Source organism: Rhipicephalus sanguineus, chromosome 11 (assembly GCF_013339695.2).
Source record: "Rhipicephalus sanguineus isolate Rsan-2018 chromosome 11, BIME_Rsan_1.4, whole genome shotgun sequence".
In the NCBI taxonomy this organism is placed as follows: Eukaryota; Metazoa; Arthropoda; class Arachnida; order Ixodida; family Ixodidae; genus Rhipicephalus; species Rhipicephalus sanguineus.
In genome coordinates, this window is record NC_051186.1 from 33,347,183 (window position 1) to 33,373,332 (window position 26,150).

Consider the following 26,150-nt stretch of genomic DNA (forward strand, 5'->3'; position numbering starts at 1 on the left):
AAGAATTTATTGGGACATTATCGGGACATTGTTCGACAATATTTTTTAATATAAACTTGACCTTAGCAAATCTCTGTGTATTCTCGTAAGTGTATAAGACGCATATTTCAACACGAACATATACCATACACAATAAGCAGGCCGGTATATCGGCACACTAAAAAAATTTGCTACAGGCAAATGTATTTGCACAGTCATTTCTCGTAATTTGGTCACGAGTAACGATGTCCACACCAGCAGAGTCTTGTGAAAATCGTTTTACAGCCGCGTCGAGTGTTACGGTAGCAGCGTCTAATGTGTCGTGCTCGGCGCTTTTTTATTTTTTTATAGAGCTTTCACTAAAACCGGTACCGAAAACGCAAGAAAGTTAAAAACACATAGAGCACATAGAGATAGAAGTACCATTCGCACAGACATTCTATTCAGGGTGGAACTTTATGTTACAGGTCTGCAATATACTTAGATACCTAGGTTGCAAAACTAGAGCAGTGCAAAGCGCGTATACATAAATGTTTAGGGAAAGAAAGTTTAGAGACAGGATAAGCGCACAGGTGCTTACTTTTTGCTCATCAGGTGGTTCATTCCGTACAGCCTGCTCAAAATCTCAGAAAAGCATTTCGAGCAGGCAGAGGAAATGGACTTGATGCATCAAAAGATGTTTCCATGAGACCATGACAGCAAGTCTGCAGAGGCATATTTTATTGATGCTGACTCTTCAGGCATTTCTTTCCATTTTTCTAGCGGTCAATGTGCCTGTGCATACCCCGAGAAATAGCGGGAAAAATGCTTAATAATAGTCGTATTCACAACACTAGTAGGTATGGTTCGCGGCAGCTTATTTTTTTACTGATAGATCCCCAGCCACAGTGATACAAGAGGAAACAGAACCCAGAAATTATGAAAAGTTGTATGAAGCCGAAATCGACAATCGCCCATGAGTGGTGCAATATGGAAATCTCTCGCTTTGTACTAACAAGGCGTCAGTGGTTTTTGTGCAAGAGAAATAATGCCACATTTACCGTTCTTTCTAGGTATAAGTAAGGATGGAATTATTCAGACTCCGTTGGCGACCAGGAGCTCATAATACCTGCGGCCCATTCACTTTGCTGGATGAAAATGGGACTCGAAAGCATTCAGGGCAAGGTGACGAGCCCAGCTGTTATGTTGCGGCAGCACAAAATTTCATTCCGCGAGAGATGTGAGAAGAAAGTTCATTGCATTTAAAGCAGCACTTATATGCAAGCTTGGATAGTTCTAGCAAAAAGTGACCGCGCACAGTCTACGACACTCAGATGGCATGTTGAGCAAGCGGCTATTTGCATCAGCAATGGCTGACCAGCAGTTTATGCTCCCGTCCGCCAAAACACGCTAACACTTGAAAAAAAAAAAAGAAGCGATAACCATGCACCATGATTTAGACAGAAAAATCATCGCCCAAGCACTCCGTGCAAGTGTCTAACCACTGAAGCTGAAACGTGCGGGCCCAGCGTTTATCACTGCTTTCAATCCCGACGGTTCATTAAGGCCTTTCTCATTAACTGGTTACGTCTGTCCAAAAATCATAAAGTGGCGCTTGCCGCCCGCGTATTCCTTTCTTCATCTTTATTGGACAAGTGGAAACAAGTGGATTTGCCGAAAAATTTCGAGGACACTTGAGCTTTGCATTCAAGAGTTGGACGCGACAGCCTAATCTAATTAAGCTGAATAACTAATAAAAATGAAGATGTTTAATATTTATTTTATTTGCATCTCGATTTTTCGGTCACGGACAAGATGATGATTTTTCGCTTACAGCCAACGACACCGACGCCGACGTCGGAATTTCTACGAAATGAGCTCTTTAACGCTATCGTATTAATATCTGCGGTACATACGCGCTTGGAGTTCTTGCGCACATAGGACAGACGGTTTTTGGTTTCACCTAGCCATATAGCGCTTCGCTGTAAGAATACCCTGTAAAAATGGATCCGCTGAAGCTGCTCTGATTTGACTCAAGGCCGAAGTATTGCAGAAGAAACTGCTCTGAATACTACTCGGAGTGTAGCGGTAATCTGTGTAAATGTTATGATGAACCATTTCGTGGCTGTCAGGCTGAAAGCAGCACCTTGGAGCAATGAAGACCTTATCGCTGCTATGGAAGTGGGGCGTACGTATCCTGCGATGTAGTTTAATATGTAAGCCTAAGCTTCAGATGTGGATAAATAAGATAGCCGAACTCCACATTTCCCCACCCCAGTGCAGGACAGTAAGCGAAAAAGTTTACCCCAGTTCCACCCAGTGTGAAATCCGCAGAAACAGCCGAGCTGCGGTTCTCCTGTGGTTCCCTTGTGATTTTCTGCGATGTCTTGTGATGTTGTGAGTGTGCCTATGAATAAGTTGTTTGGAGAGTAGATATACACGGCAAATGACGTGTGGCAGCCCCTCTCACATCCGCCCCTGCTACATTGACTTTAGGCCCTATTCACTTTCTAGCCGTCCCTCCCCTTTCACTGGGCGGCTACCATTTCCTCCGCGACCTAGAGTTACTGTATATCCTACCTTTAGGTAGAAGAGTTGCGCATATGTCTCGCTAGCAACCACAGCTATGCGGTGAAGTCGCACTCCATTTTTGCAGGCGACATGCCTACCGTGTCGCCGATTAACATGCCTGGCGTGTCGAAGACCTGCGACGAAGATAAGCTGCCGATGACTAGTGTCAATTCAGTTCGCTGCAGCGGAGGCGTCGGGAAATACAAGAATTGGCCCGAGCGTCAGCTTTTCAGCAATGCATGGTTGCTAGCGGCGTTTGGAAGACAGATGCGCAACTCAGCTACCTAAAGGTAGCATATACAGTAACTCTACCGCGATTGAGGCAGCTATGCCACCTATGGGTGTACCTGGGAACCGGATCGTGACGGCGCGGACACTCAAATAGGCCCAGCCTTAAACAGCTCCGCTATTAAGAACTCGCCTCTGTTTAGCTTTCCTGTCAGTCTTCTTCCTTCTTTTCTATCTCTGTAATCAGACCGGACACCCCAAAGAAGCGTTGTGACAGCCGGACGCGATCATTGGAGCTGTTGTTGGAACCTTGAGCATTTCATCACCAATATGCTATCTTTTATGAGACAAACTCGAAGTTTGAGCAAGATGTGGCCACAAAATTTAGGAAAGTTAATAAAGCTAGTTTAAGAAATGCTTTATCGCTCTTTCATAGTAATCACTCGTAACAGGAAAGTGAAACGTGTCTTCAGAAAAGTACCATCGTGAGCAGTTCGAGGGGGAACACGAGTGCGCGTGGCAAATAGGCTCAAACCTTAATCCAATCGATATTAGGATGGCGCTGTTAAAAATAAATTGGGAAGGGCAACGCTTTTGCACCAACTGTTTTAACTGCTGCCATGCGTCTGCTTTTACGACACGCGGAAAGTATAACCCAAATAACAGCTTGATATTGCAGCGCCTGTTGTAGCGCTAGCCCGCAGATAAGAGCGGTACTGTTTTTAGTGGCACAAACAGCGAGCGACACTCTTTGATAACTTCCAGACCACCCTGTCAAGGGCCTGAGCGAGTTGCGCCAAATCCATGATAAAAAAAAGTGCTGGAATGGGTTACCTAAGCACTGATGGGGTGGGCATAAGGGTATGTCATCAATTAAAACTGAAGCCGTGTAATTAGCACAAACAGCAACTACATGTCAAGGAAATGGGGCACAAAGGCTGGAAAGCCACTAAATCGGGCTCTTTGCAGCACGTGACAGATCATATCTCAACCACGCGATTCTTTATGCGCGGCAGCGTGCGAAACACAAAGTTCACTTAAAGAACTCACAACGGCACACGAACGCTGAAAAAGTATATAAGATGGATGGAATAGGTTAAGATAAGTGCTACACATGATAGAGTGAACATTAAGGTATGTCATAACATAAGATGCGCTAAAGGACTGCGAATACATGGCGTGTTGACGTACAAACTCGAATAGCGACACTTGTATTGTTGAAGTTCTTGAAGTAGTGAGGCCTTAGTCGCCGATAATAGTATCTTGTGCATCCGTATGCACGCTTCTTGGTCAGTGTCATATGTTTATTCTTTTCCTTCGTTTTGTTTTCGTGCCTTAATCATCTTCCCCACGCGTAGCGTAGCAGGCAAAATGTGCATTTGGTCGAACTTTCTGCTTTTCATTCCACTTTTACAGCCAAGCTTCTTACCTCTAGTCCAGTGCGAAACTACCTGAATTGTTTTGATCTTTAGCTCTTTAGAATAAATTCATTTTGGTGCCCTGGCATCTAGAAAGGAAATCCCGAAGTTCCTAAAAAAAAAGAAAGCAAGAAAAAAGCAGAAACAAATGTCCTTTGCGTCCGAGAAGCCGAACAGAGAGCTATGAGACATTGCACAATGCCACTGTGTAGAAGGTCAGCGAAATGAGTGCATATTACAATTTTTTCATCAGTAATGTTTACCTGAGGGTCCATTTGCAGCTAAGTAATCGAGGATTCAGTCAGTTATTTTGATTCCTTTTGTTTTTGAAGAAGCAGCAGCTTTCCACGCCTTATGTCCCATTGTCCGGTTTTAAGACCCAGCGTCCCATTTAAACACCCCCGAGCCCCGGAAAAATTAAAGAGTAGATTTGTTGTTCGACACTTCAGCGAATTAAGAAAAACGATGAAAGGTGGGTTGGTATACTCACCGGAAATAAAAACACAGGGACAAAATTAGCAGTCTGTTTTTTTAAGCAAAACTGTCGTAATGTGTGAAGCCGTAATGAAGTGAGCCTGATGCATCAAAGTACACATGTAATGTTTTATTACAATGTTATGAGAGCGGACTGCCAATATTCAGCCAACAGTTTAAAACCATTAGCCAGTTCCGGCGAACAGTATCCAGTCCTTTTATTTCTCGAGTAAGTATGGTAGGCATCCCACAACAGGCTTCAGATAATGTCGTGCACTTTTCATCCACTGCATATTTTGTCTTGGTTATTGGAGTCCGCGCTGTCCAGCTCGGTCTCGACCGACCAGCTCTGGTCTACCGAGCAAGGAGGGCGGTTAAGACCGCCGGGCTTCTGGACCACGTGCACCTGCACCAGCAGCTGCAGAGTAAAAGGCTGTTTACAGGCTGTTCTATGTGGAGTTTATTCTTTCTCTATCTTCAATATGGCTTTATGTGGTAGTATTTATGCCTCCATTTACACGACGAAACGCCTTTTCCGAATTCCAGCCGTGAACAGTTCATCATGAAGACGGAAAGGTATTCCAAACAAACCCGGTTTATTTCTACAGATTACTTCGCCTAAAAAACACAGATGCTTGCACATATGCTATTCAGATAGCTCACTGACTGCAAGAAACAGCTCTGAAATTCTGTTTAGAAGTTACGGCGTATGGCAGCGCACACCGGGTGAAAAGACGAACACGAACACAAAAGGACAACACAAGCGTCAGCGCTCGTGTTGTCCTTTTCTTTTCGTGTTCGATTTTTGACCCGGTGCACGCTGCCCTATGCCGTAATGATGGACCAAGTAGCCCACAAGTACATCTTCAGCAAGTTTGGAAGTTGACGTAAGTCGCGTCCCGCTAACGTGAACACGCGAGTTTCAGAATTTACATGATTGATATTTCGGATGTCATCGAAAGTTGTTTTGCGGTCATGTTAGCTGTGGTATCGCGATCACCATCCGGACATCACCGTCATAACGTCATTTCCATCATTAGGGTGATGACGACAATGACGTCATGAAATCATCGTGATTGTCATAGTGTGCAGTCACCAGGACATAGCTATACCGTTAATTTCACTGGCACGCTATGCGTCCTTCTTGCGTGCTGTGCTTTAACCAAAACGAACGAGATTGATTGGCCCGTTTCATTTAACTAGCAATCGCTGTTCGTTGTAAGCATTAATTATAGCGCATTTTCCACTCGCTAACATGCAGCATGGCACAAGCGATCAATTCTGGCGAGGGGGGTGGCTGACAGATATTCGAAGCTACTGTTGTGTCTAAAGTGTCGACTGGACAAAGCCAGCGCCTTTAACATCGCGAATGCATCGTGCGAGCGCAGCAATCCTCTATTGTCTCAATACCAACGCCGGCTGTCACACTCTTTATCATCCAATACCATTCTTTTCTCATTGTAAGTTCTCTTATAGCGTACTTTTGTAATGATAATAATTGCTGGCGTTTTACTTCCCAAAACATTGATATATTTTGAGGGACGCCGTAGTGAGGGTTCCGAAAATTTTGACCGCCTGGGGCTCTTTAACGTGCACCTAAATCTAAGTGCACGGGACTCTAGCATTTCGCCTCCATCGAAATGCGGCCGCCTCAGCCGAGAGCGTACTTTCGTAAAGAAGGCCGTAGTTTGCCACAACATCTGTAGCCTGGGCAACACGTGCCTCTTGGTATTCGGCAACAAATGCGCCAAACAAGTGGATCGTGAGAGCGTGCGCACATCTTGGATCTATGCCCTTGTAATGGGGCGTGAAGGTTCTGGGTCCGTCAGCTATTCACCGGCCCCAAAGACGGAGGAAAGATTTAAAAAACGCTATTCATTTTAGAATTACTCATTGAGGTGATGTTCTTTGCCTGGTACGGTATTGTGCAATGCTGGTGCTTATGTCTAATCAGTGCAACGAATATGACCCCCCCCCCCCCTCTGCGCGAAGAGGAGAAGTTTTCAAGCATCTAAAGCAGTTTTATTTCTATATCAGCTCGACACTTTTGGGCGCGAGTCTATGTCCCACATAAGACATAAAGATATCTTAGATGCAGCATTAGTACTGAACAATATGAATGGACAACAGGAATAAATGTGGCGATTATGGTGCGAGTTTTTGGAAGAGCGTTCGGGTGAGAATCAGACTGTTTATTTTATAAACAAAGTTTGATGCGCAACATGAAAAGAAATATTTGGAGGAGAAGTAGCTTTTTACAGTGCTTTCGTAAACAAGAGTGCTTATGTCTTCATGGATATCTCTAATACGAGCGCAAATATGTTATCAGAATCGCCCTCCAAGCCAAGCGCACTTACGTTGTTTAATTGATTTAGAATGTGCACTCACCAGCGCCAGCTCCAGCACCGCCAGCTACAGTCCCTGTGGCCCCGCCAGATGACCCTAAATAAAATAAAAAAAGGAAGCGCAAACCATTGACGAAACAATAACGTAGAAGAGCACGTGCGCTAACAAGGACAAGAAGGAATATAATCTTTGCAAAGTGAAAAAAACTGGTACGTGAGCATGACATGCACGCTAAAAATTCTTGTTGTCATCGTGACAGGTTGTAATAGCAATTACAGACGTTCTCTTAAAGTAATCATGTAGCTCGAGCTCATGACTAGGCTTTGGCGTTCTCGATATACTTAGCAGTATGGCGATAAGCGTTGAACGTTTTAGTGCGATTGAAGGGAAGGATTTGTTTAAGCACACGGGTGCAGGAGTGTATCGACATATTGCAGCTGAGAAAATAACAAGTAGTGAAAGAAGGCTACACAGTTTATTATGTTATGTATTAGTTTCGCAGCAAAATTACTCTTTTGCACAGTACTTACAACAACCGAATGAGCGACCGATCCGACAATTACTTTAAACGAGAAACATCGTACATATTAGCGAAACTATGTAGAAGTAGACCTACTGCTTCCAATGAGCTTGGGACCCAGTTGACGTTAGCCGCATTGAAGTTTCAAAGTTTATTTTCTTTCACAAAATAAAAGGGTCACCGAGGCAAAAGCCTCCTATGTGCAGTTAAAAATTTGCCGAATCTATGAACCAACTTGGCGAACAAGATCCTTCGCAAAAGGCTATCGTCATACGAGGCCTTATGACACCGTGCCAATTCGTGACTTGCCATGTATTGTATAAACTCTCAATCAACTTCACACTTCGTACTCTGACACTGTACTATAAAAATATAGCACCCCATTTATTTGCTTCGTAATTAAGTTCCAGTTCATATTTTATCACTAGTCTATCACATGACTAATGGAAGGCTGGGAAATTTAATTATAGTAATCGTTCGAGTATGATAACAGCATCAATTCCCGCAACGAAGAAAGAGAAATCCGCACTCACCTCCAGTGACGGTTACTAATGGGCCACCAGCAACTCCTAGAAGAGGGAAAGGAAAAAGCGTTTGATATTTCCCCGTAACACCCGATTGACAAAGCGCACACGTACCGTGCAACGAGAGAAAATAGAATGCAAACAAAAAATATTTTGAAGTTGAACTATACCGATAGGGTGTGTAGGCACCAAGCGTGCACGCAAGGTCCATGTCCATCCATACATATATATACATATATGTATAGTCAACGGCTGTCATGACAGTTGCGGCCATATAATTGCTAATGTAGCAATACTATATGTAATATGTATTTTCTTTTTCAAAATAATATACCTGGCTATCAGTTAAAATATATAAGAGAAAGTCACAGTGAAAAACATAACATTTATTCTGACCTTTCGGCCGGGGACCGGCCTTTATCAACGATGGCATTATGACATTGCGTTCGGGTTTAGGTACAGATTCCGGCAATAAATACACAGATGCACACACCATCGCGATTCGTTGGAACGGGACAAGGGGAGGGGCCAGAACAACAACAGCAAAAAAAAAAAAAAAAAAGAGAGAGAGAGAGAGAGAGCAGAGAGAGAGGGAGAGACATACATACTGACACACACAGTGTCACAATTTGTTAGGACTTGACCAGCAGCGGGGTCAGAACACATAAACAAACAAGAAATAAATAGCAAATAGACAGCGCGAAACAAAGAGGGCTGTGTGTGCAGTTCGGAAAAAAAAAAAGAAAAAACAAGAAAGAAAATAAAAAACTAACGAAAAACGCCAAGCATGCGCTGAAAGCGCAGCACAGTCACAGCGAAATCTCGAAGAGCGGCATTTCTAGAGCCCGTTATAACCTCTCTTGTGGCTACAATACAAGTACACTGCCAACGTACCCACAACGCAACAAACCATAATTTTAACACGAAAGTGTTTTATGCCGGCGTCCACCAAGTACTTCCGTTACCGGATATGACGTTCTTAAAATGGACAACAACGGGTGAAAAGAAAAAAAAACCAAGAAAAAGACCCGCCGCTGGGAATCGGACCTACGACGCTGCGGCCGCGACGGTAAGCGCCCGACGCGAAACCAACTAAGCTAGCTTGGCAGATGCTGTACATCTCACGTACGCGCCGTATATCTTTCACACATTCACTCTCGCACGGTGCTCTCTGTTGGCGGTGTAGATAGGCGGGGCGGAGCGGTGGCGGTGCCGCCGTCTGTGAGAGGTGAAAAGAAGTAATGCGTCACGATTGACACTTACTAGCGCTTACTCCGTGATTGCGTGCGATATCGGAGGTCATGGTTAAAGCGTCTCGGTACCAGCGAGGGACACTGGCCGCGCTGGCGTCACCGAGGCACCCTAGACGCAGTTACGTTCTTTGCCTTTCGCTTCGTGTGAGCGTGCGCCGGCTCATCGGAGTAGTGCAACTTCCACATGCATCAACGAGATTTCTCCGCTGCCGACTAGTTCAATTGCGAGAGCACCGACTAACAAAACTGCTGCAATACGTGTTGCAGAAAGGACACGATTTCGACGGGCGAATGTCGTGCCTTGGTGAAGCGAGACAGAGGCCAGCGGGACGCACGAGTTTGCGGCTCAAGGTAAGAACCTCTACGAACTAGGCGTCAACATGGGTGCATTCACGCCAAACGGTGCTATAGCTGCCAAGCACGAATAGACATTGTACAAGCTCTGATATATCACTACAGAATAAGCACTACTTCTGTCTAGACACGCTTCACTTTCGTGTTTTACCGATTCCTATGACGGAGGGATCAGCCATGTTTTTTTTTTGTGAAGTTCGGAAGCACACACCACGACATTACTCGTCATTCTGCGGACAAGCGAGGTACCACCTGTAAGGCATTATGTGCAGTTTCTTGATGCGACGGCTGATGACGATGAAGAATTATGACTGAGCCTTTTGTAATGGGTTGGAAGCTTTAAAAGACCCACTAGTTACGGAAGTCGCATTGTGTGACGCCCAGTCGTTACTTAAGTCTTCCACCGCGCGTTATAACATACGCTAATGTGAGAAAGCGATAGAGAGAGGGAATTAACTTTATTGAGACCCTGAGGGAAATGGATCATGTGAGCCTTATGGGCTTCCTTGGCAACCAACAGAAGTGCACTTGCGAGGAACCTATTCTGGCCAATAGATTATTCTGGCTAAAAGATTATTCTTGCCAGTAGGTACAAAGTACCTGTGGTGTTTTCTGCGCCAAGGAAACTGTCGGGCCTGTGCCCACAGATTTCAAGAGGACCCGTGCCTACCCGCTGTGGTAAGAGGCATGCGAGGCCCTGTGCGATGGGAGTGGTCTACGAAATTCCGCTCTCCTGTGAAAGGGTTTACGTCGGCCAGACCGGCCGATGCGTAAACGATTGCGCAAGGGAGCATGTTCTTTCTATCAAGAATAATCTTTTGGTATATTTGCCTATGCAATGCAGCGCGCGTGGATGTGCGGCAAAATTTGCGAATATCACCATTCTAGGTAGAAGGAAGGAGGTGATTGAGCGAGAGACGCTAGAAGCATACCTCATGAGAAAGAAAAAAAGATATCTGTATTAGTGATATCTCTGAGGTACTGCGTTCAGCTGAATTTTATTTTTTTGACGGTTTTCTGAACTAGCACGTGCACTGAGTGGCCGATTGTTGGATATGACGCATGGTGTGTTATTGGGCATGTGTGGCATGGTGTATATATTGCGGTGGATTTATAAGAATGAAGTTAGTTGCGAATTGACGCTCTTTCCTTCGCCTTTTCTTTTCAGTGGTTTGCGTCGTCGCATTTTCTTGTAACATTTCAAGATAACCGACCGTCAATACACAAAAATTGTATGCACGTGTCACTTTATCAGCGAGCGAGCGTTTGAGAGAGAGAATGAAAAAGAGAGATGAAAAAAAAAACGGACATATTCCAGTAACAAGTAGCGGCTTTTCACTAAAGAAAAGAAGAAAAAAATTGGATAAGACGAGAGAAACGTTCAAGCGGGGTTTATCACTCAGCTTGCCAAAGACAAACGTTCAACTGTAAAAACTATCAAGAATGTTTGATGTAACTTTTTAGACATGTGAAAACACACATTGATGACCTTGTCTTAAAAGGACAACGCAGACGTACGAATCAAATCGGAAGAATTAGTTTTACGAGCGCACTTTAGTATATTCACTGAAAGAATATGTGAAAATGACATGCCATTATTTTGCGGCATTTTCTCGTGTAAGAAAATACCGCAAGAGAATATAACGGTACGTTTACTAGATTCGGGCAATACGAGTTTTGACACATATGCCAATGTACCACATCCTCGGCAGTGTTTTCTTGTACAACATGGACTCGGATACATGAGCCGACCTTCCGGATTGTCAGCATGGCTTCATTAAAGAACCTGTGTGGTATTAAATGATGACATTTCGGTTTTGTAAACGTAAATGTAATTTGGGCAGTTGAAGTAACACCTGTATCGTGACATACCTGGCAGTCCAGTGAGACCGGTAACACCTAGAAAAGAAAAATTAACACTTTAACAGTTTGTGATTAAAAATTATGTCGCTTCTGGGCCTCTACCATGTGACAAAGAACAAAGAATGAATTTTCTTCTGAGATTGAAGCGACGTAATACGAGAAGCTTCCACTTTCTGCAAGCTCTTTTGTAACTTTTTGTTGTTCGACAAGACCACAGATACGTGAATATAATGAAGACAAAACGAAGACGTCATTTTGGAGCTTGCGTGCATTCCTACAAAGTAGAGAAATGTGGAAGAGCAAAATTCTAGGCCCAGCGAAGGTTTCACATTTATGTGTCTTTGATCTGGCAGCTAGAGTGACGAAACAATGCTGACGTACCTGAGAGTACACTCCTAATGATGCCAGCTCCAGTTGCTACAAAACCAAGAAAAGAAGGTTAAAATTACTTAGGTTTCAGCATTGTCAAAATCTGGTGCCTGACAAGGACACTGCGTCACGACAGGAGGCGAATAAGGAATGTACGGCTCCCACGGAATCAAACGCGCCAATTTAGGGCTAAGTAGAGTGCGTACTTTCGTTTCCTCCTTCTCTATTTATGTCGTATCGGTGTAAAATTGGCTCGTACAGTTGCATCAGAGATACCGTAACTTTTAGTGGCCAGATTGGGAATGAAAAGACACGGTATATCCCGAACGGTTGCGCATTCCAGTTGTCATCATGTCACATTTGATCTCGCAAGCACCATACTTTTTATAGACATCAAAAAAGATGGGCTGGAATTTTTATATGCCTAATGCTGGTGCTCCTGGCTGAAAAAGTGGAATTGCAATATTCATAACAATAATTGATACGCACTCACCGATTTTGTCATACAAACAAAACACAGATTCGTCACTCGAATGAGATGAGCTCATTGCACATTTTATTTGCTACGAACCATTATTATATAGTTTTAGATACATGCAAATAATTTACCACGTCAGAGTCTACACAGGGCGTATCTTGTATAAGCAAGACAGATATCTGCGGAATGAATGAAAATAAATAATTTCTTGTAAACTTTAGGAGTCCTATGTCTAGCGACATTTGTACCAGAAGAGCACATATGGTGCGAACCCCTAGCTTTTTGTGCATTTTAAATTATAACGTTCAAACTATGTCGAATAAATTATTTCTTGTAAACTTTAGTGGTCCCATGTCTAGCGACATTTGTACCAGAAGAGCGTATGTCGTGCGAACCCATAGCTTGCTGTACATTTTAAATTATAACGTTCAATCTATATGGAAAAAGTCTGTCGAATTGATGTCTATGCGTCGATTTTTTCGGGGCTCAAGAAGAAAAGAGATGCGCGAGTGCAATAGAAATAGCTTGTATATTTTACTAGATTTAACTTATGTAAATTTTGAAATATCTGAAAGCGCTCCACCAACTCTCCAATGGCCTTTTTAAAAAAGTGCAACAAGAACAAACCCATGCTTGTGTCCTGTCATACCTGTCATTACAGTGCTACCTGCAGCCCCTAGAAGAAAAAAAAAATGTAGTAACTGCTTGTGATTGACTATTGAAAGATGTCGCCAGTGGCCTGTCTGCGATACTAATTAGAAGGGAATAATGAGTGCACTTTGTGTACTCGATGGTATGTAACAGGAGAGACAGAAATTCTTAGGCAGCAATAATCCTCTTTGCATAGCTAAATAGGTTTTATTGCAATATTGCTCACAAAATCTGTTACCTCATGCGCAGCGTTTTAACACGAAAGCTTTTTATGACGGGGTCCACCAAGTACATCCGTTACGGATATGACGTTGATAAAATGGACGCCAACGGGTGAGAAAGAAAAAACCAAGAAAAAGATCCGCCGCTGGGAATCGAACCCACGACGTTGCGGCCGCGACGGTAAGCACCCAACGCTAAACCAACTAAGCTACCTTGGCAGATGCTGGACACTTCACGAACGCGCCTTATATCTTTCACACATTCTCCCTTGCACGGTGCTCTCTGTTGGCGGTGTAGGTAGGCGGGGCGCTGCCGCGGTCTGCCAGAGGTGAAAAGAAGTAATGCGTCACGATCGACACTTACTGGCGCTTACTCCGTGATTGCGTGCGATATCGGAGGTCATGGTTAAAGCGTCTCGATACCAGCGAAGGACACTGACCGCGCTGGCGTCGCCGAGGGACCATAGACGCAGTTACGTTCTTTGCCTTTCGCTTGGTGTTAGCCTGCGCCGGCTCATCGGAGTAGTGCAGCTTCCACATGCACGAAAGGGATCTCTCCGCCGCCGAATACTTCGATTGCGAGAGCACCGACTAACAAAAATGCTGCAATACGCGTTGCAGGAAGGACTCGATTTCGACGGGCGAATGTCGTGCCTTGGTGGAAGGAGACAGAGGCCAGCGGGACGCACGCTACGTTTGCGGCTAAAGCTACGAATCTCTACGAACTAGGCGCCGACATGAGTGCATCCACGCCAAACGGTGCTATGGCTGCCAAACCCGAATAGACATGGTAGAAGCTCTCATGCATCACTACAAAATAAGCGCTACTTCTGTGAAGATATGTTTCACTTTCGTGTTATACCGATTCCCATGACGGAGGGATCAGCCATATTTTTTTACGGAAAGACTAGTTGCTCAATCGAACTGTATGCTGCAAGTCTACAAGCTTATACTTAGATCGCAGGGCTATCTTTAAGATAATCGCTTATGAAAATATATTAACTGAGCAGCCGCACGGGAAATAAAACAAAACAGCTTTTTTTTCGGCTGCTTCACTGCACTTCCATAAGGGTTGAAAACATTATTAGTGATGAAAAATAACTTAGAAAGTAAACGCTGATGGAGGTGTGAAAACCAAAATTAAGAATTGATTAAAGAATACGGTCCCACGTGAAGAAATAAATTCGAGAGCTTTACGTGCCGAAACCACGATCTGTTGAGGTACGCCATATTTTTAAGAGTCTGGATGAAATATACCACATTGCGCTCTGTACACGGAAGCTCTTGCATTAAGCCCCAGGGAAACACAGCCTCCGTCGCCGGGAATACATTATGCATACCAGAACTTAGCACCGCAATGCCTAAGTCACTAGGCTTCCATGTTGAATGGTAGTCACATTCGAGCGGGTGAGATTGAGAAGTTTCAAGAAATTCACGTCTATGGATGGTTTGGAAAGAGGTGGCGCCTCCTAGATGGCGCCAGCGTCGAAGAAGCTGCTCCGCCATGATTGAGGTCCTCCGGCAACTGGACGAACGTACGTGTACGCGGGGAATGCGAGCCACGTTATCATGAGAGTTCGGGCAGGGCTTCAGGGACAATGGTGAACTGTGCCATTCTGGTTGCAACAACCACACAAAAACGAACCCCAGAGATCATAACGTCTCGGATGTCGACTTTTTCCGCATGCCAGAAGTCATCTTCAATCATTTGATGCCAGCGTACAAAAGAAGTCACGGAGCGACGAAGAGCGGAGTGGCTTCGGCGTGTATCAATCGGAGAGACAGCTCGCTACTTCACAACCGCATATGTAGTAAACACTTCATTTCCGGTAAGTTTTCAGAACGTATACTATTTGCAATATTAAAGCGTTTGCTCTGGGCTTATGTGAAACGTGAAGCTTTCGCGGCGTATTTCACACGTTTGTTTACGAAGCTGCATGAAGACAGGTGCGCGCTAAGCCTCGAGCTGCTGATAAAAAAAAACCGGTTAGATTAGCTGTAAGTAATAACTACAGACTGGGGTAGCTCGATAAGGCACTATCGCTTATTATTTCAATATAAGCTTCTGAGCACGAGTCTATGTCCCATATCAGAAAAATAGAGGAGGCGCTGCCCATATAATACATAAATATATACTATATTGCAACAGTAGTGCTGAACAACTTGAAATGACAACAGAAAAAGAAAAATGGCGATAAAGGTGGGGACTTTCAGGGGCGAAGCACCTTAGAGTCTCGGCGAGTCGGCGGGCATCGTCATCTGCTGTCGCGGCGAAAGAGAAGACGCCACCGCCGCAGCGCTCACAATGTGGCGAGAGAGAGCGAAAGGCGCGCGTTGACTATAGAAACGCGCTTTTTGCGATGAACGCTGAGCTATCAGCTCGCAAGAGACGAGAACGCGTCCTCGTCCGCGAGAGACAACGCCAACGCAGGCAGCGTCTGCTGAGTGAGTGAACAAACTTTATTACGAGATCCGGTATGTTTGTGGTCCGGGCTAGACCGCACAGGTAGACACCAGGAGACCTTGTCTCCCTATAGCCTTCCTGGCCTGCTGGATAGCCCATCTTTGGTCTTCGACCTCCGAGCTGAGCAGCACTAGCCGCCACCGCTCCCGGAGGGCCTCAGGAGAACTTGTTGATAGGTTTGGGCATTCCCACAGTATATGTTTATACGAAGCCATTTCTGTTGTGCATAGTTTGCATTTATTTTCCGGGTATAGGTGTGGGTAGCTCCTGTAGAGGTGCACAGGGTTTGGGTAGGAGTTTGTTTGTAGCTGTCGGTATTCAGATGCTTGCTTCCTGTCTAGACTCGGGTGAGGTGCGGGGAAAACGCTCCTCGTCTTTCTGCAGTGTTGTGTGTATTCTGTGTAGCGTGTAAATCGGTCTTTGTGTGGTACGTCGGCGCCGCCAGGGATGTTCACCGAGGGGTCCGTTCGGGTTGCGCGGCGGGTTAATTCAGTCTCTGTGTGCGCCGAGAACCATATTAGGTATTTGGGTTCATCTACTTTCTTTAGTTCTTGGCTATTAACGAGGATTCTGAGGGCTTGTTGTGAAATCCGTCGTTGCGTAAAATTTCGGATAGCTACTTGCGAGTCACTCAGTATGAATTTGTGTTTGTTGTAGGTGATAGCCATGGCTATGGCTACCTCCTCAGCCTCCTCTATCTTGTTGGTTGTGACAGTGCACGCGTTAATACACATGCCCGACGTGTCAGTCGCGACAGCAATGTGGGCCTTGTGTTCAGGGTATGGGCTAGCATCTACGAAAAGAGATTGACTGTTTTTGCCGTGGGCTTTGAGCAGTACATTGGCTCTGTGTCTTCTGCGGGCCGCGTTCGTGATAGGGGTCATGTTTTTCGGTATCGGGTTAGCGACGATCTTAGCTCTGAGCGTATTGGGGATGTCATGTTTGATCCCATGTTTTAGCTAGTTTCTTTATTGAAAAAACCGACTGCTCGCACTGCACAACCGCTCACCGGCCACCCCGTATATATAGGCACTGGATCTGGACCTGCAACATAGTGCCGGTGGGAGATTTCTCTTCTGCGTAGTTGAACAATAAAGATTCGCAGCGTGCGCGTTAACTAAAAGGGGAGTGCGGGTCTCTGTGTGTAATATTTCTTCTGCCTCTCAATGCCCATTAGCAGTGATTTTGCAGTGGGAAACACCAGAGCGCACTGCAGGCTTCGCCCCTCCACAGGTTTCACGTTAGTGGAGCTGAAACACCCTTACGACATGCTTCGCCCCACCCCAATTTTTCAGAAGATGGCATTCGATGTGAGAAGGAGTTCGTTTATTTAAAACAATTCCGGTGCCTAGCATGAAAAGAAACATTTAGAGATGATCTTTTTACAGTGATTTATTAAACAAACGATGTTTGAGCTCATGTTTAATATCAGTCTTCGCGGATATCGTTAATACGAGCGCAACGAAGCTATCAGAGTAGCCCTTCAAACACACGTGAGTCGTCTCATTGTCTGAGGTCCTAGAATGTGAACTCACCAGTGCCAACTCCGGCGCCGCCAGTTCCAGTTCCAGCCCCTGTGACCCCACCGACTGATCCTAAAAGAAGAAAATGAAGCGTCAACCACTGATGAAACAATGACGTAGAAAAGGTGTTAATTAGCACATATAATAATAATAATTGTTGAGGTTTTATGTCCCAAAACCACGATATGATTATGACGGACGCCGTAATGGAGGGCTCCGGAAATTTCGACCATCTGGGGTTTTTTAGCGTCCACCTAAATGTAATTACACGGGCCTCTGTAGACTATAGCATTTCGCCTCCATCGAAATGCGGCGGCCGGGATTTGAACCCGCGACCTTCCGTTAAGCAGTTGAGCACGCTAATTAGGGCAAGCAGGCATATAATCATAGCAAAGTAAAATGAACTGGTACGTGAGCACAAAATGCCTGTTATAGGTTCATGTTGCCATTGTGACTGGCTATAATAGCAGTTACAGATATTTTAATATAGTAGTCATGCCAGATGCTGTTCAAGTTCGTGAGTAGGCTTTGCCGCCCTCGATATATATAATAGCATGACGAGTAGCGATGAACGCTTTAGCGTCAAGAAAGGGAATAGCTTGTGGAAGCACACAGCTAGGTATAGCAGTGTATAGAGATATCATAGCTGAGAAAATGACAAGTAGTGAAAGAAGGTTACAGAGTCTATTATGCTATGTACTCAGTTTCGCAGAAAGTTACTGCTTGCACAGTATTACTAAGAAAAGAATGAGCGAGCGAAGCAATAGTCATTTCAAACCAGAAACCTCGTAGATAGGCCTACTAACATGAGTAATTAGAAAAAGGTCTACTGCTTCCAACGAGCTTTGGACCCCAGCTCTAAGAAAAAAAAAGAAAGGGTGTTACTCTTTTCGGTGAGTCCTGACTTTCAACGTATATTTCTTTCTTTGAAAACGCACGTTAACTCTCTTTAGGGTCCCACGACCCTACAAAGAGTGTATAATGATATCCAAAGAGAGTTTTCGTGTCGCTTTAGAGAGAGCCGTAGACATGGCGAGCCAGACCACTCAAAAAGGAGTGAAAATATTTTTTTCTTCCGTAGAGTGCAGCTAACCTTACCTACACTAAAGTTTATTTCCTTCCACAAAAGAAAGGCGCCAGCAAAGCAATCGGCTATCGCCACATGAAGCTCCAGCACCCCCCCCCCTCCTCTTACCCCATCATACCTATCTTAGCTGTTGCCGTAGCAGCAGGTAGGAGAGAAGCACATTACTCGAAGAAATGGGTTCATATCTCGCCCAAATATATATTTCAAATTCATATATCGCCTAAGTAGAACACAATTCGTGCAGTCAATAAGAAATATTACACAACCCTGACACTATACAAGGCAAATATAGCGCCCAATTTCTCTGTTTCATAATTAAATATCAGTTTATTATATCAGTTGTCCATCACATGACTAATGGAAGGCTGGGTAATTTAATTTTAATGACCATCTAGTATAAAAACGGCATTAGTTTTTGAAAGGAACAGAAATCCGCACTGACCTCCACTGATGGTTACCAAGGGACCCCCAGCAGCTCCTAGAAGGGGGTAAGGAGAGAGCGCTTGATATTTTCGCCGTAACATTCTCTATTGCAAAAACATGCACGTAGAGTGGAACAACAGAGGGTACAATGGAAGCACAAGTATTCTGATACTGAAATAAAACGATCGGGTGTGTAGGAGCTAAGCGTGCGCACAAGACTCACGTTAATTAACATAGCGAAGCACTTTCATCAGAGTTGCAGTCACAATAATGACTAATATGTGAATACTAAACATATCTAAAGCAGACGAGTTTGTGCGCTTGGGAATAAGTACCGAGAGAATAAGAGCTATCAGGTAAACAGGCTGAACAAAAATAATAATATTATTTGGGGTTTAATGTCCCAAATCCACGATATGATTATGAGGGACGCCGTAGCGGAGGGCTCCGGAAATTTCGACCACCTGGGGTTCTTTAACGGGCACCTAAATTAAGTACACGAGTCTCACACATTTTCGCCTCCATCCAAAATGCAACCGCCGCGGCCGGGATTCGATCCCGCGACCTTCGGGTCAGCAGTCGAGCGCCAGAACCACTAGACCACCGTGGCGGGGAGTGACTGAACAAAAAAACAAATGGCGCTGGAAATGTGCCTTACGGTTCATGCTTCGAAAGCTAAGAATGGTTTAGTTCCACCTCCCCATTCGCGGGTGTGGTTGGCGTCAGGGGCCTTCGCCGACCAGCTGGCCATGGTCCTCCTGGCGGAGGAATATCTATAGGCCTTAGTCTGACCTCTAATAAAGCTGTTTCTCTTGCTCAAGTGCCATTTACAGCTTGCGCGGCCATTACATCTTAAATTAACAAATAACCGATTGTCGCAATTACCCGATAAAAGCTATTAAAGAGAAAATGAGTTAAAGGAAGATGATCAGATATCATATGAGGCACAGTTCACTGACTCGAGAGACGGGCAATTTTATTATAAAGGTCATTGCACACGAATGCTAGCTAGGAGAAGACATTAGGTCAAATATGAATGCCAGACGCTTCGCGACGAGTGATAGGGAAGCATTGGTTACCTAGTTGTCAGCAAAATTCTGAATATTTGCCGGTCCAGTGACCTCAAGCGTCAGCTAATTTCTGTCTGTGGAAAAGCTTCCTTGAGTAGCTGAACACGGTACATGCTGGTTGACATAATATCACACGGGCGTCCAGTGTTGACCATGCAAATATATGCACAGCTTTCGAAATGAACAGCTGAAAGTTGAAGGCGTGTATCGTCGCTGCCAAATGACTACCCACTTTTTGTGTGCTACACTTTCTCGGAATGACGCACCAAATAGCCCAATCTGCAATTGGTTTTGCTTATGAAACGATAGCAACAGCCGCGCTCACCTGTAGTACCCGGCAGAAGTGTTACTCCGCCGCTGCCTGGTAGAAGAGTATAATTAGTGGTTCCTATAAAATAAGAAAAACATCAAGCCAGTGATATCATGAAGACAGATCAGTGGAGTATGGGGACTGTGCACGTGTATATTTGGAATTCGAATACGGAAAGAAAAACACGCAGCGAGGTGTCGAAACAGAGCGATGTGTGTGACTCCTTCTGGTTGAGTCGTTCGGTGCATATTGCGTGAAGTTAGTGATATCACTCCAGGAAGTCTAAGTATCTACGCAGCCATTGTGAAAACTTGCCATGCTGCCAAATGGTATTTCAGGGTATTTAAGCGTGTTGGCATTGACCTTGGTGTGTCTATTTCGGAGCACAGTACTTCAAAGGAACAAGTATTGCGCGCTGAAAATTTTGTGGTAGTGTAAAGAAAGGAGAGAGGAAGTGAGGGTTGGCGACTAGTATTTCGTCATTACGATCAAAGTGGAGAGAGGAAAATATGGAAAGGAAAGACAAATAATAATAATAATAATAGTTAGTATTTTACGTCTCAAAACAAGGATATGATTATGAGGGATGCCGTAGTGGAGGGCTCCGAAAATTTCGATCATCTGGCGTTCTTCAGCGTGCAATGACATCGCACAGTACACGGGCCTCTACCATTTCGCCTCCATCGAAATGCGACCGCCGCGGCCGGGATCGAACCCGCAACCTTCGGGTCAGCAGTTACGATCATGTTTGTTTCATCTGTATAGATAATTAGTCGCGCGCGGTGCAAGCCCAACAAGCCCAACAAGCGCTTCATTCGGCTTTCTTAGTATGGCTACAGGCACGTTTTGCTGCTTTGGTGGCTTAGACAGGCACGTCGTAAAACTGGCATTTAAGCAGGATATATCACTCGCAACATTAAAAAGAGGCTTCAGTTGAGCGAGGTAACAAATAGTGGAGCATAAGAAAAAACATTAAAAAAAGGAGGCTCCTTGAGCGAGAAAGTGGCGCAAGAGAGAAGGCGCATGTGTAGCAGCAACGGTTAAAAACCAATTGTGCCAATGTTTTTAACAAGATACTATTGCGGATGGTGGCGCACTTCACCACAATAATGGTGAAGATGAGCAGCGCGAAGCACGGTAGTGCGAAAGTACAGGCAAGAAAGGAGTAAGGAAGCGTAATAGTGATCAACACGAGTCCTGACCAGGGCTACGCAGAGATACTCCAAAAAGTATTCCGGAATACAGATATCGAAATACATGGGTTGGAAGCCGAAGATACAGATACTGAGATGCATTTGCCTTTGACTTACCGGGATATTTCGGAGATACTTTTGCAAAAAGGCGAAAAAAGTATCCCGAAATAAAGATACAGCAATAGAGATACTGGAAGACTTTTTTTTTATTTCGGGAATGCTCATACTCCGCAAAGACAATATTGTGCGACAAGTGGTGTATATATGGGATAACCTTCACTGGCATGTCAGCTCTCTTAGGCTTGTCGTTTGCTTTGGAACTTTTCATATTTTGCAGGAGGAACTCACATACAGCAGTTATAAGTTCTGGGGGGCAATCCGCACGCTTTAGTCTCAGAACTTATTAAACACGATATTAAGCGACTCGCAAAAGAAAAAGTGCAACGTCCAAGTTGTATTTTCCACGCCATGCAAGCTGTCAAAGTAGTGTGCTTTGACTAACAGTGAGAAGCGCCCTGTTTGTGCAACGGAAGACCGGAACAAGATTACAACAGGCGTTTTTAACGTTGTTTACACCATTGCCCTGAGCTGTGGTCACCAGTACATCGATCAGACCAGGCTATGCTTCAATGAGAGAGCTAAAAACATAATTTGAACGCGTGCAAACAAACTGGAGGATTTCTGGGTGAGCATTGCAAGCACTGTGGTTGTACCCCTGATTTTCAACGCACGGATTTCCTAAAGAAAGGGAAAGATAAAGTTAAGGCAGGAAACCATCAGCGCCCGTGCTATGTCGCCGACCAGCGGCGCGCTTTTGTTTGTTCCCCCCCCCCCCTCCAACCTTGGCAACATGCCTCAGCTCATTTCCGACAAAAAAAAGTAACGAGATACCCGTGTCAGCCATTGTATAGCGATACAATCGGTACATCGTAAAAGTATATCACTACTGAGATAAAGATATATTTGTCAAATGTATCTCGATACAGAAATACAGATACTAAAAATCACTCTTAAATACTATCGCGATACTGCCTAGTCCTGCTACCAACTGTGTTTATTGGTCACAAAACAGATACATATTATACAAGAGATAATGTATAAATCAAACACGGCGTCACAAACGTGTGTCACATAAATGAACAAAACTAAAAAGCTGCAAAAACTGTGTGTCAGAGACACGAGTCACACTAGCAAGGTGGCGAACCATCAGAGAGGGTGAACAGGAATAGGGTGTTCACAGGCTCAAAAGTGCGAGTTCCTTATCGTGTAAGGCCACTGATGGCTGGCTAGCACATTTGTCGGCAAATTTCCTAATCTTAAAGGCCTCAGAAATTTATCGCGTCCCTTTATTATTATGACAATTCAACACACACCGTTTATTAAGCTCAGGCTGACAACGGCAACTTTGGCAGTGCAACACTAAGTAGCTAGAAGTTCTTCCGTTAATAAAGTCATTATGATGTTCCGCTAGACTAGACCGGGGGGACCGGTCTGTTTCAAGACTGGTCCCCAGTCGAAATGTCGAATACATGTAATTGTTTGGTTTTGTTTTACATATGCCTGCACCTTATATTATATATATATATATATACTTTCAGTCCTCTGTAGCCTTAATACATATGCGCCCAAGCAGAGTGCTGAATATCTGCACCATGCCTGACAGCAAAATAACACCAGCCTTTTGACATACCTGACAGGACGGTGGTGCCCACATGACCGTTAGCGCCTAAAAAAGAATAAAAATGCCCGGTAGCTTTATAGAAACCCATAGGCACTACGATGTACAGGCAGAGAATAATCAGTGCACTCTGATGAACTTAGCACAGCAGGGGGATTGAGGTGAGCAGCCATGAGCATGGAAGTATATATTTTCAGCTGCACCACTTCATTTATATAGGCGAGAGCATCATAAGCGATAAAAGTTGCCTCACAAATAAACTGATGAATGTGAAAAAAAAATAATAGCGAGAAGCATAAACTGTAGGTTTGACCTTATGCCAAGCCTAACAGACAGCGTGAAAAAAAGTTTGAATAGAGGCTGTGCGAAAAAAAAAGGAAATTCAGCACTGAACGCCGCCTTTCTTGCACTGATTGAAGAAGGCCACGATAAATAAAAGTGCAATCTTTCTGGCTGCTCAAAACGTGAAACACAATTTACGACCTCTGCTTATCACAAAGTGACGAATGCACAGTGCTTGTGAAACTTTTACATCACGTGCGCAAGATGGTGATTATTTAGTGCATATGATAAGCATGTTATACGTGCACTTAACAAAACACACTGCGGGGCTAGTTGGTGATACATTCTTAATTAAAATATTCCAGGCCTACTTTTGACAAGGACCGATCAGTTGGAATCAGCGCCCGTCCTGTAATGCACTTCTCTGTCCTCTGCTCATCAAAAGTAGCCCTGGAATATTTTAGGTATTATATGTTAGAAGTGGTTGGCGAATATGACATTTGGCTGAAGTCGACGAGTCGAGCGTCACATTTGAATGTATTTTGGCGTGTGATTCTGTACACAGTGATGTCCTGTCATATTAAATACGACCGTTCTATCAGCCAATGAGTAAAAGCCCACCAAAACTTGTGAGCGAATTAGACCTTAGCAAGTCGCTAAGTCATCAATACCGCAAGATTTGAAACTACTCAGAAAAGCCACACAGCCATCCTGAGCAAGCTTACATGAAGACTGAATTTTCGTCAGTTTCACAGAATTTTCTCGATATCGTCAAACCTTGCTGAAAGTGCACAATATCGAGTCCAACTATCGAGTCAGGTCATACCAGCTGGCGGTAGGTTCAAAAGGCTGCGTCATTCGTTTTAAGACGCAGAAATAACGTACACTGCGTTGGAATTGACATATCTGGGCATTCCACGTAGACCAGGTCGTATAAATATACTCAATATGCATTTATAATGATCGATATGAAACAGTGAGCTTACATTTATTTTTTAAACGTTCATATACGCCTTCATTCGAATTACCATTGAAAATCGCGAAGATCCGAAACATTCCCTACAACTCAATCTCATCGATGATTGCTCTAATGAACCGGAACAAGCCTCCGCCACGCCATTTGAAAAAGTTCCAATTGACACACAGCAACCATAAATGCCACCCGTAGAAACTAAAACAAGAATAATATGAAAAGTGCAGAATTTTCTCGCTTGTTTTTTACTGAATTTTGTGCATGGAACGACATATCTTTCAGTGGTTATTTCAGAAAAGTTGGGCAGTCCTTAAGCTGTCATATAAGAGGGCTGTCAAAGAGGAAACTACTGTAACCCCGCTCGCACTTGGCGGATTAAAAAAAAATTCAAGGCAATTGATTCATGAGGCGATAGTGGGGTCATTAAATTATTATTTAGAAAAGGGCTGCAGGGATCATTAAACGTAAGCGATAACAGTAAGCAAGACTGAGAGAGTATGTAGAAGGTATCAGTGAGGGAGGAAGAGTTATTCAACGAGTGGAATCAATGTTTACCTGAAGCATGTGCCGGTGAGAAATGAATCTGGAAGGCTGATTTCTTCTAACGAAAAAGCCCCAAGATGCACAATCCAAGGAGAACAATTCTCGCGACAAAGTGGCTTCTATCGTAAAGCGTTCATTATGAATGGTAACCGTTATGTTCTAATGTCAGCAGCAACCTTCATACGCATCACCGGGCAGTAAGTACAAGATAGCTTTTTAAGTTGGGGTAACTTCGCACGAGGTATGCAAAATAGACAAGGCTGCCTGGGCTTTGTGCAGGACTACTCGAGTAATTTGGTACTAGATATGCCGTATTTACTCGAATCTAGGCCGGCCCCCCACTTTCGCACATCGTTTTTTCTAAGAAAACATCGGCTTATATTTGAGTAAATATGGTTTATGACTAGCATCTGAGCCAGCCCAAACCGAAGCTTATTGCGAGCTACTGCCAGGAGTACAAAAGAACTCAAACTTTTCAATAGAGTGCAAGCAGAGCTTCGGATGCTGAGCTGCTTAAAGTCTTGGAGTAATGATAAATATGATTCTTCCTAATGTCCCAGCATATCTTAAAGGTTTGACACTAAGTGAGGTGGGATTTGCACTCACCTGTGCCACCAGGTGTACCGACGATTACTAAATGACTACCAGAAGTCCCTAGAAGAAACAAAAAGAGAACGTTCTGTGTTAGCGAAATCACTCGGTATAAGAAGTAAGCATGTTGAACGGTATGAGAACCGAGAAAATGTTAACCTAAGTCTTTAGACAGGAAAGTGGAACGCACAAGTGCGTGGTATTTAGTTGCGCGATGGTTTCATTTAAAGAGCCCCTAACCACCCCGCGTTCAAAAACGAGGGCGTGGATTCTTTCTCGCCTTCGCTACCCTTCCTACAGGCGAGATCTTCTCCTCGCCACTTATTTCTTAACTCTTTCGTGATCGTGGGAAAAGTGGCCCCATTTTTTATGGTTTCGTAATTATTTTTTTTGTTATGAATAATAAGAAAGATACCGTGTAATATTATCTATCAATATGAAGCTAAGTGATTGCACTTTTTAATGATATTCGAAAAATTCATATTCAGGTATATTATGTAAGAATATTTATGAAAGTCAAGATTTATTGATCATTGCAGAGAACGTTTTTAATGTTTTGCCACTAAGATGAAAGAAAAAAAAACGGAAAATAATCTGAGATATACAAAATATCTGCTCAAGAGCTTTCTATATTAGAGAAAATTTTGAATGATCAAGCTCAAAAAGCGTATGAGTTGCAAATTTGTTTGTCTGCCCAGTGAAAACTGTATTCCTGCAGGCTACACGGTTGTATTTCTCCCTCTACAAATTTTTAAAACACTGCAATAAATAAACATAATTTAAAA

The 26,150-nt window shown here is 44.0% G+C and overlaps 1 protein-coding gene across 1 annotated transcript in view; it reads right to left on the reverse strand.

Annotated features, from left to right (window-relative positions):
- Positions 1-4,764: 4,764 nt before the first annotated feature.
- LOC119375631 (uncharacterized) overlaps positions 4,765-26,150 on the reverse strand; it is a 93,411-nt gene continuing 72,025 nt past the window's right edge. The window contains exons 26-34 of the mRNA XM_049420318.1: positions 25,381-25,428; positions 20,121-20,183; positions 18,745-18,780; positions 17,228-17,287; positions 11,891-11,926; positions 11,519-11,545; positions 8,049-8,084; positions 7,038-7,091; positions 4,765-5,067 (exon numbers count right to left, since the gene is read on the reverse strand). Of these exons, the coding sequence (XP_049276275.1) occupies positions 5,024-5,067; positions 7,038-7,091; positions 8,049-8,084; positions 11,519-11,545; positions 11,891-11,926; positions 17,228-17,287; positions 18,745-18,780; positions 20,121-20,183; positions 25,381-25,428 (404 nt within the window). The 3' untranslated portion in view covers positions 4,765-5,023. The remainder of the gene's footprint in view (positions 5,068-7,037; positions 7,092-8,048; positions 8,085-11,518; positions 11,546-11,890; positions 11,927-17,227; positions 17,288-18,744; positions 18,781-20,120; positions 20,184-25,380; positions 25,429-26,150) is intronic.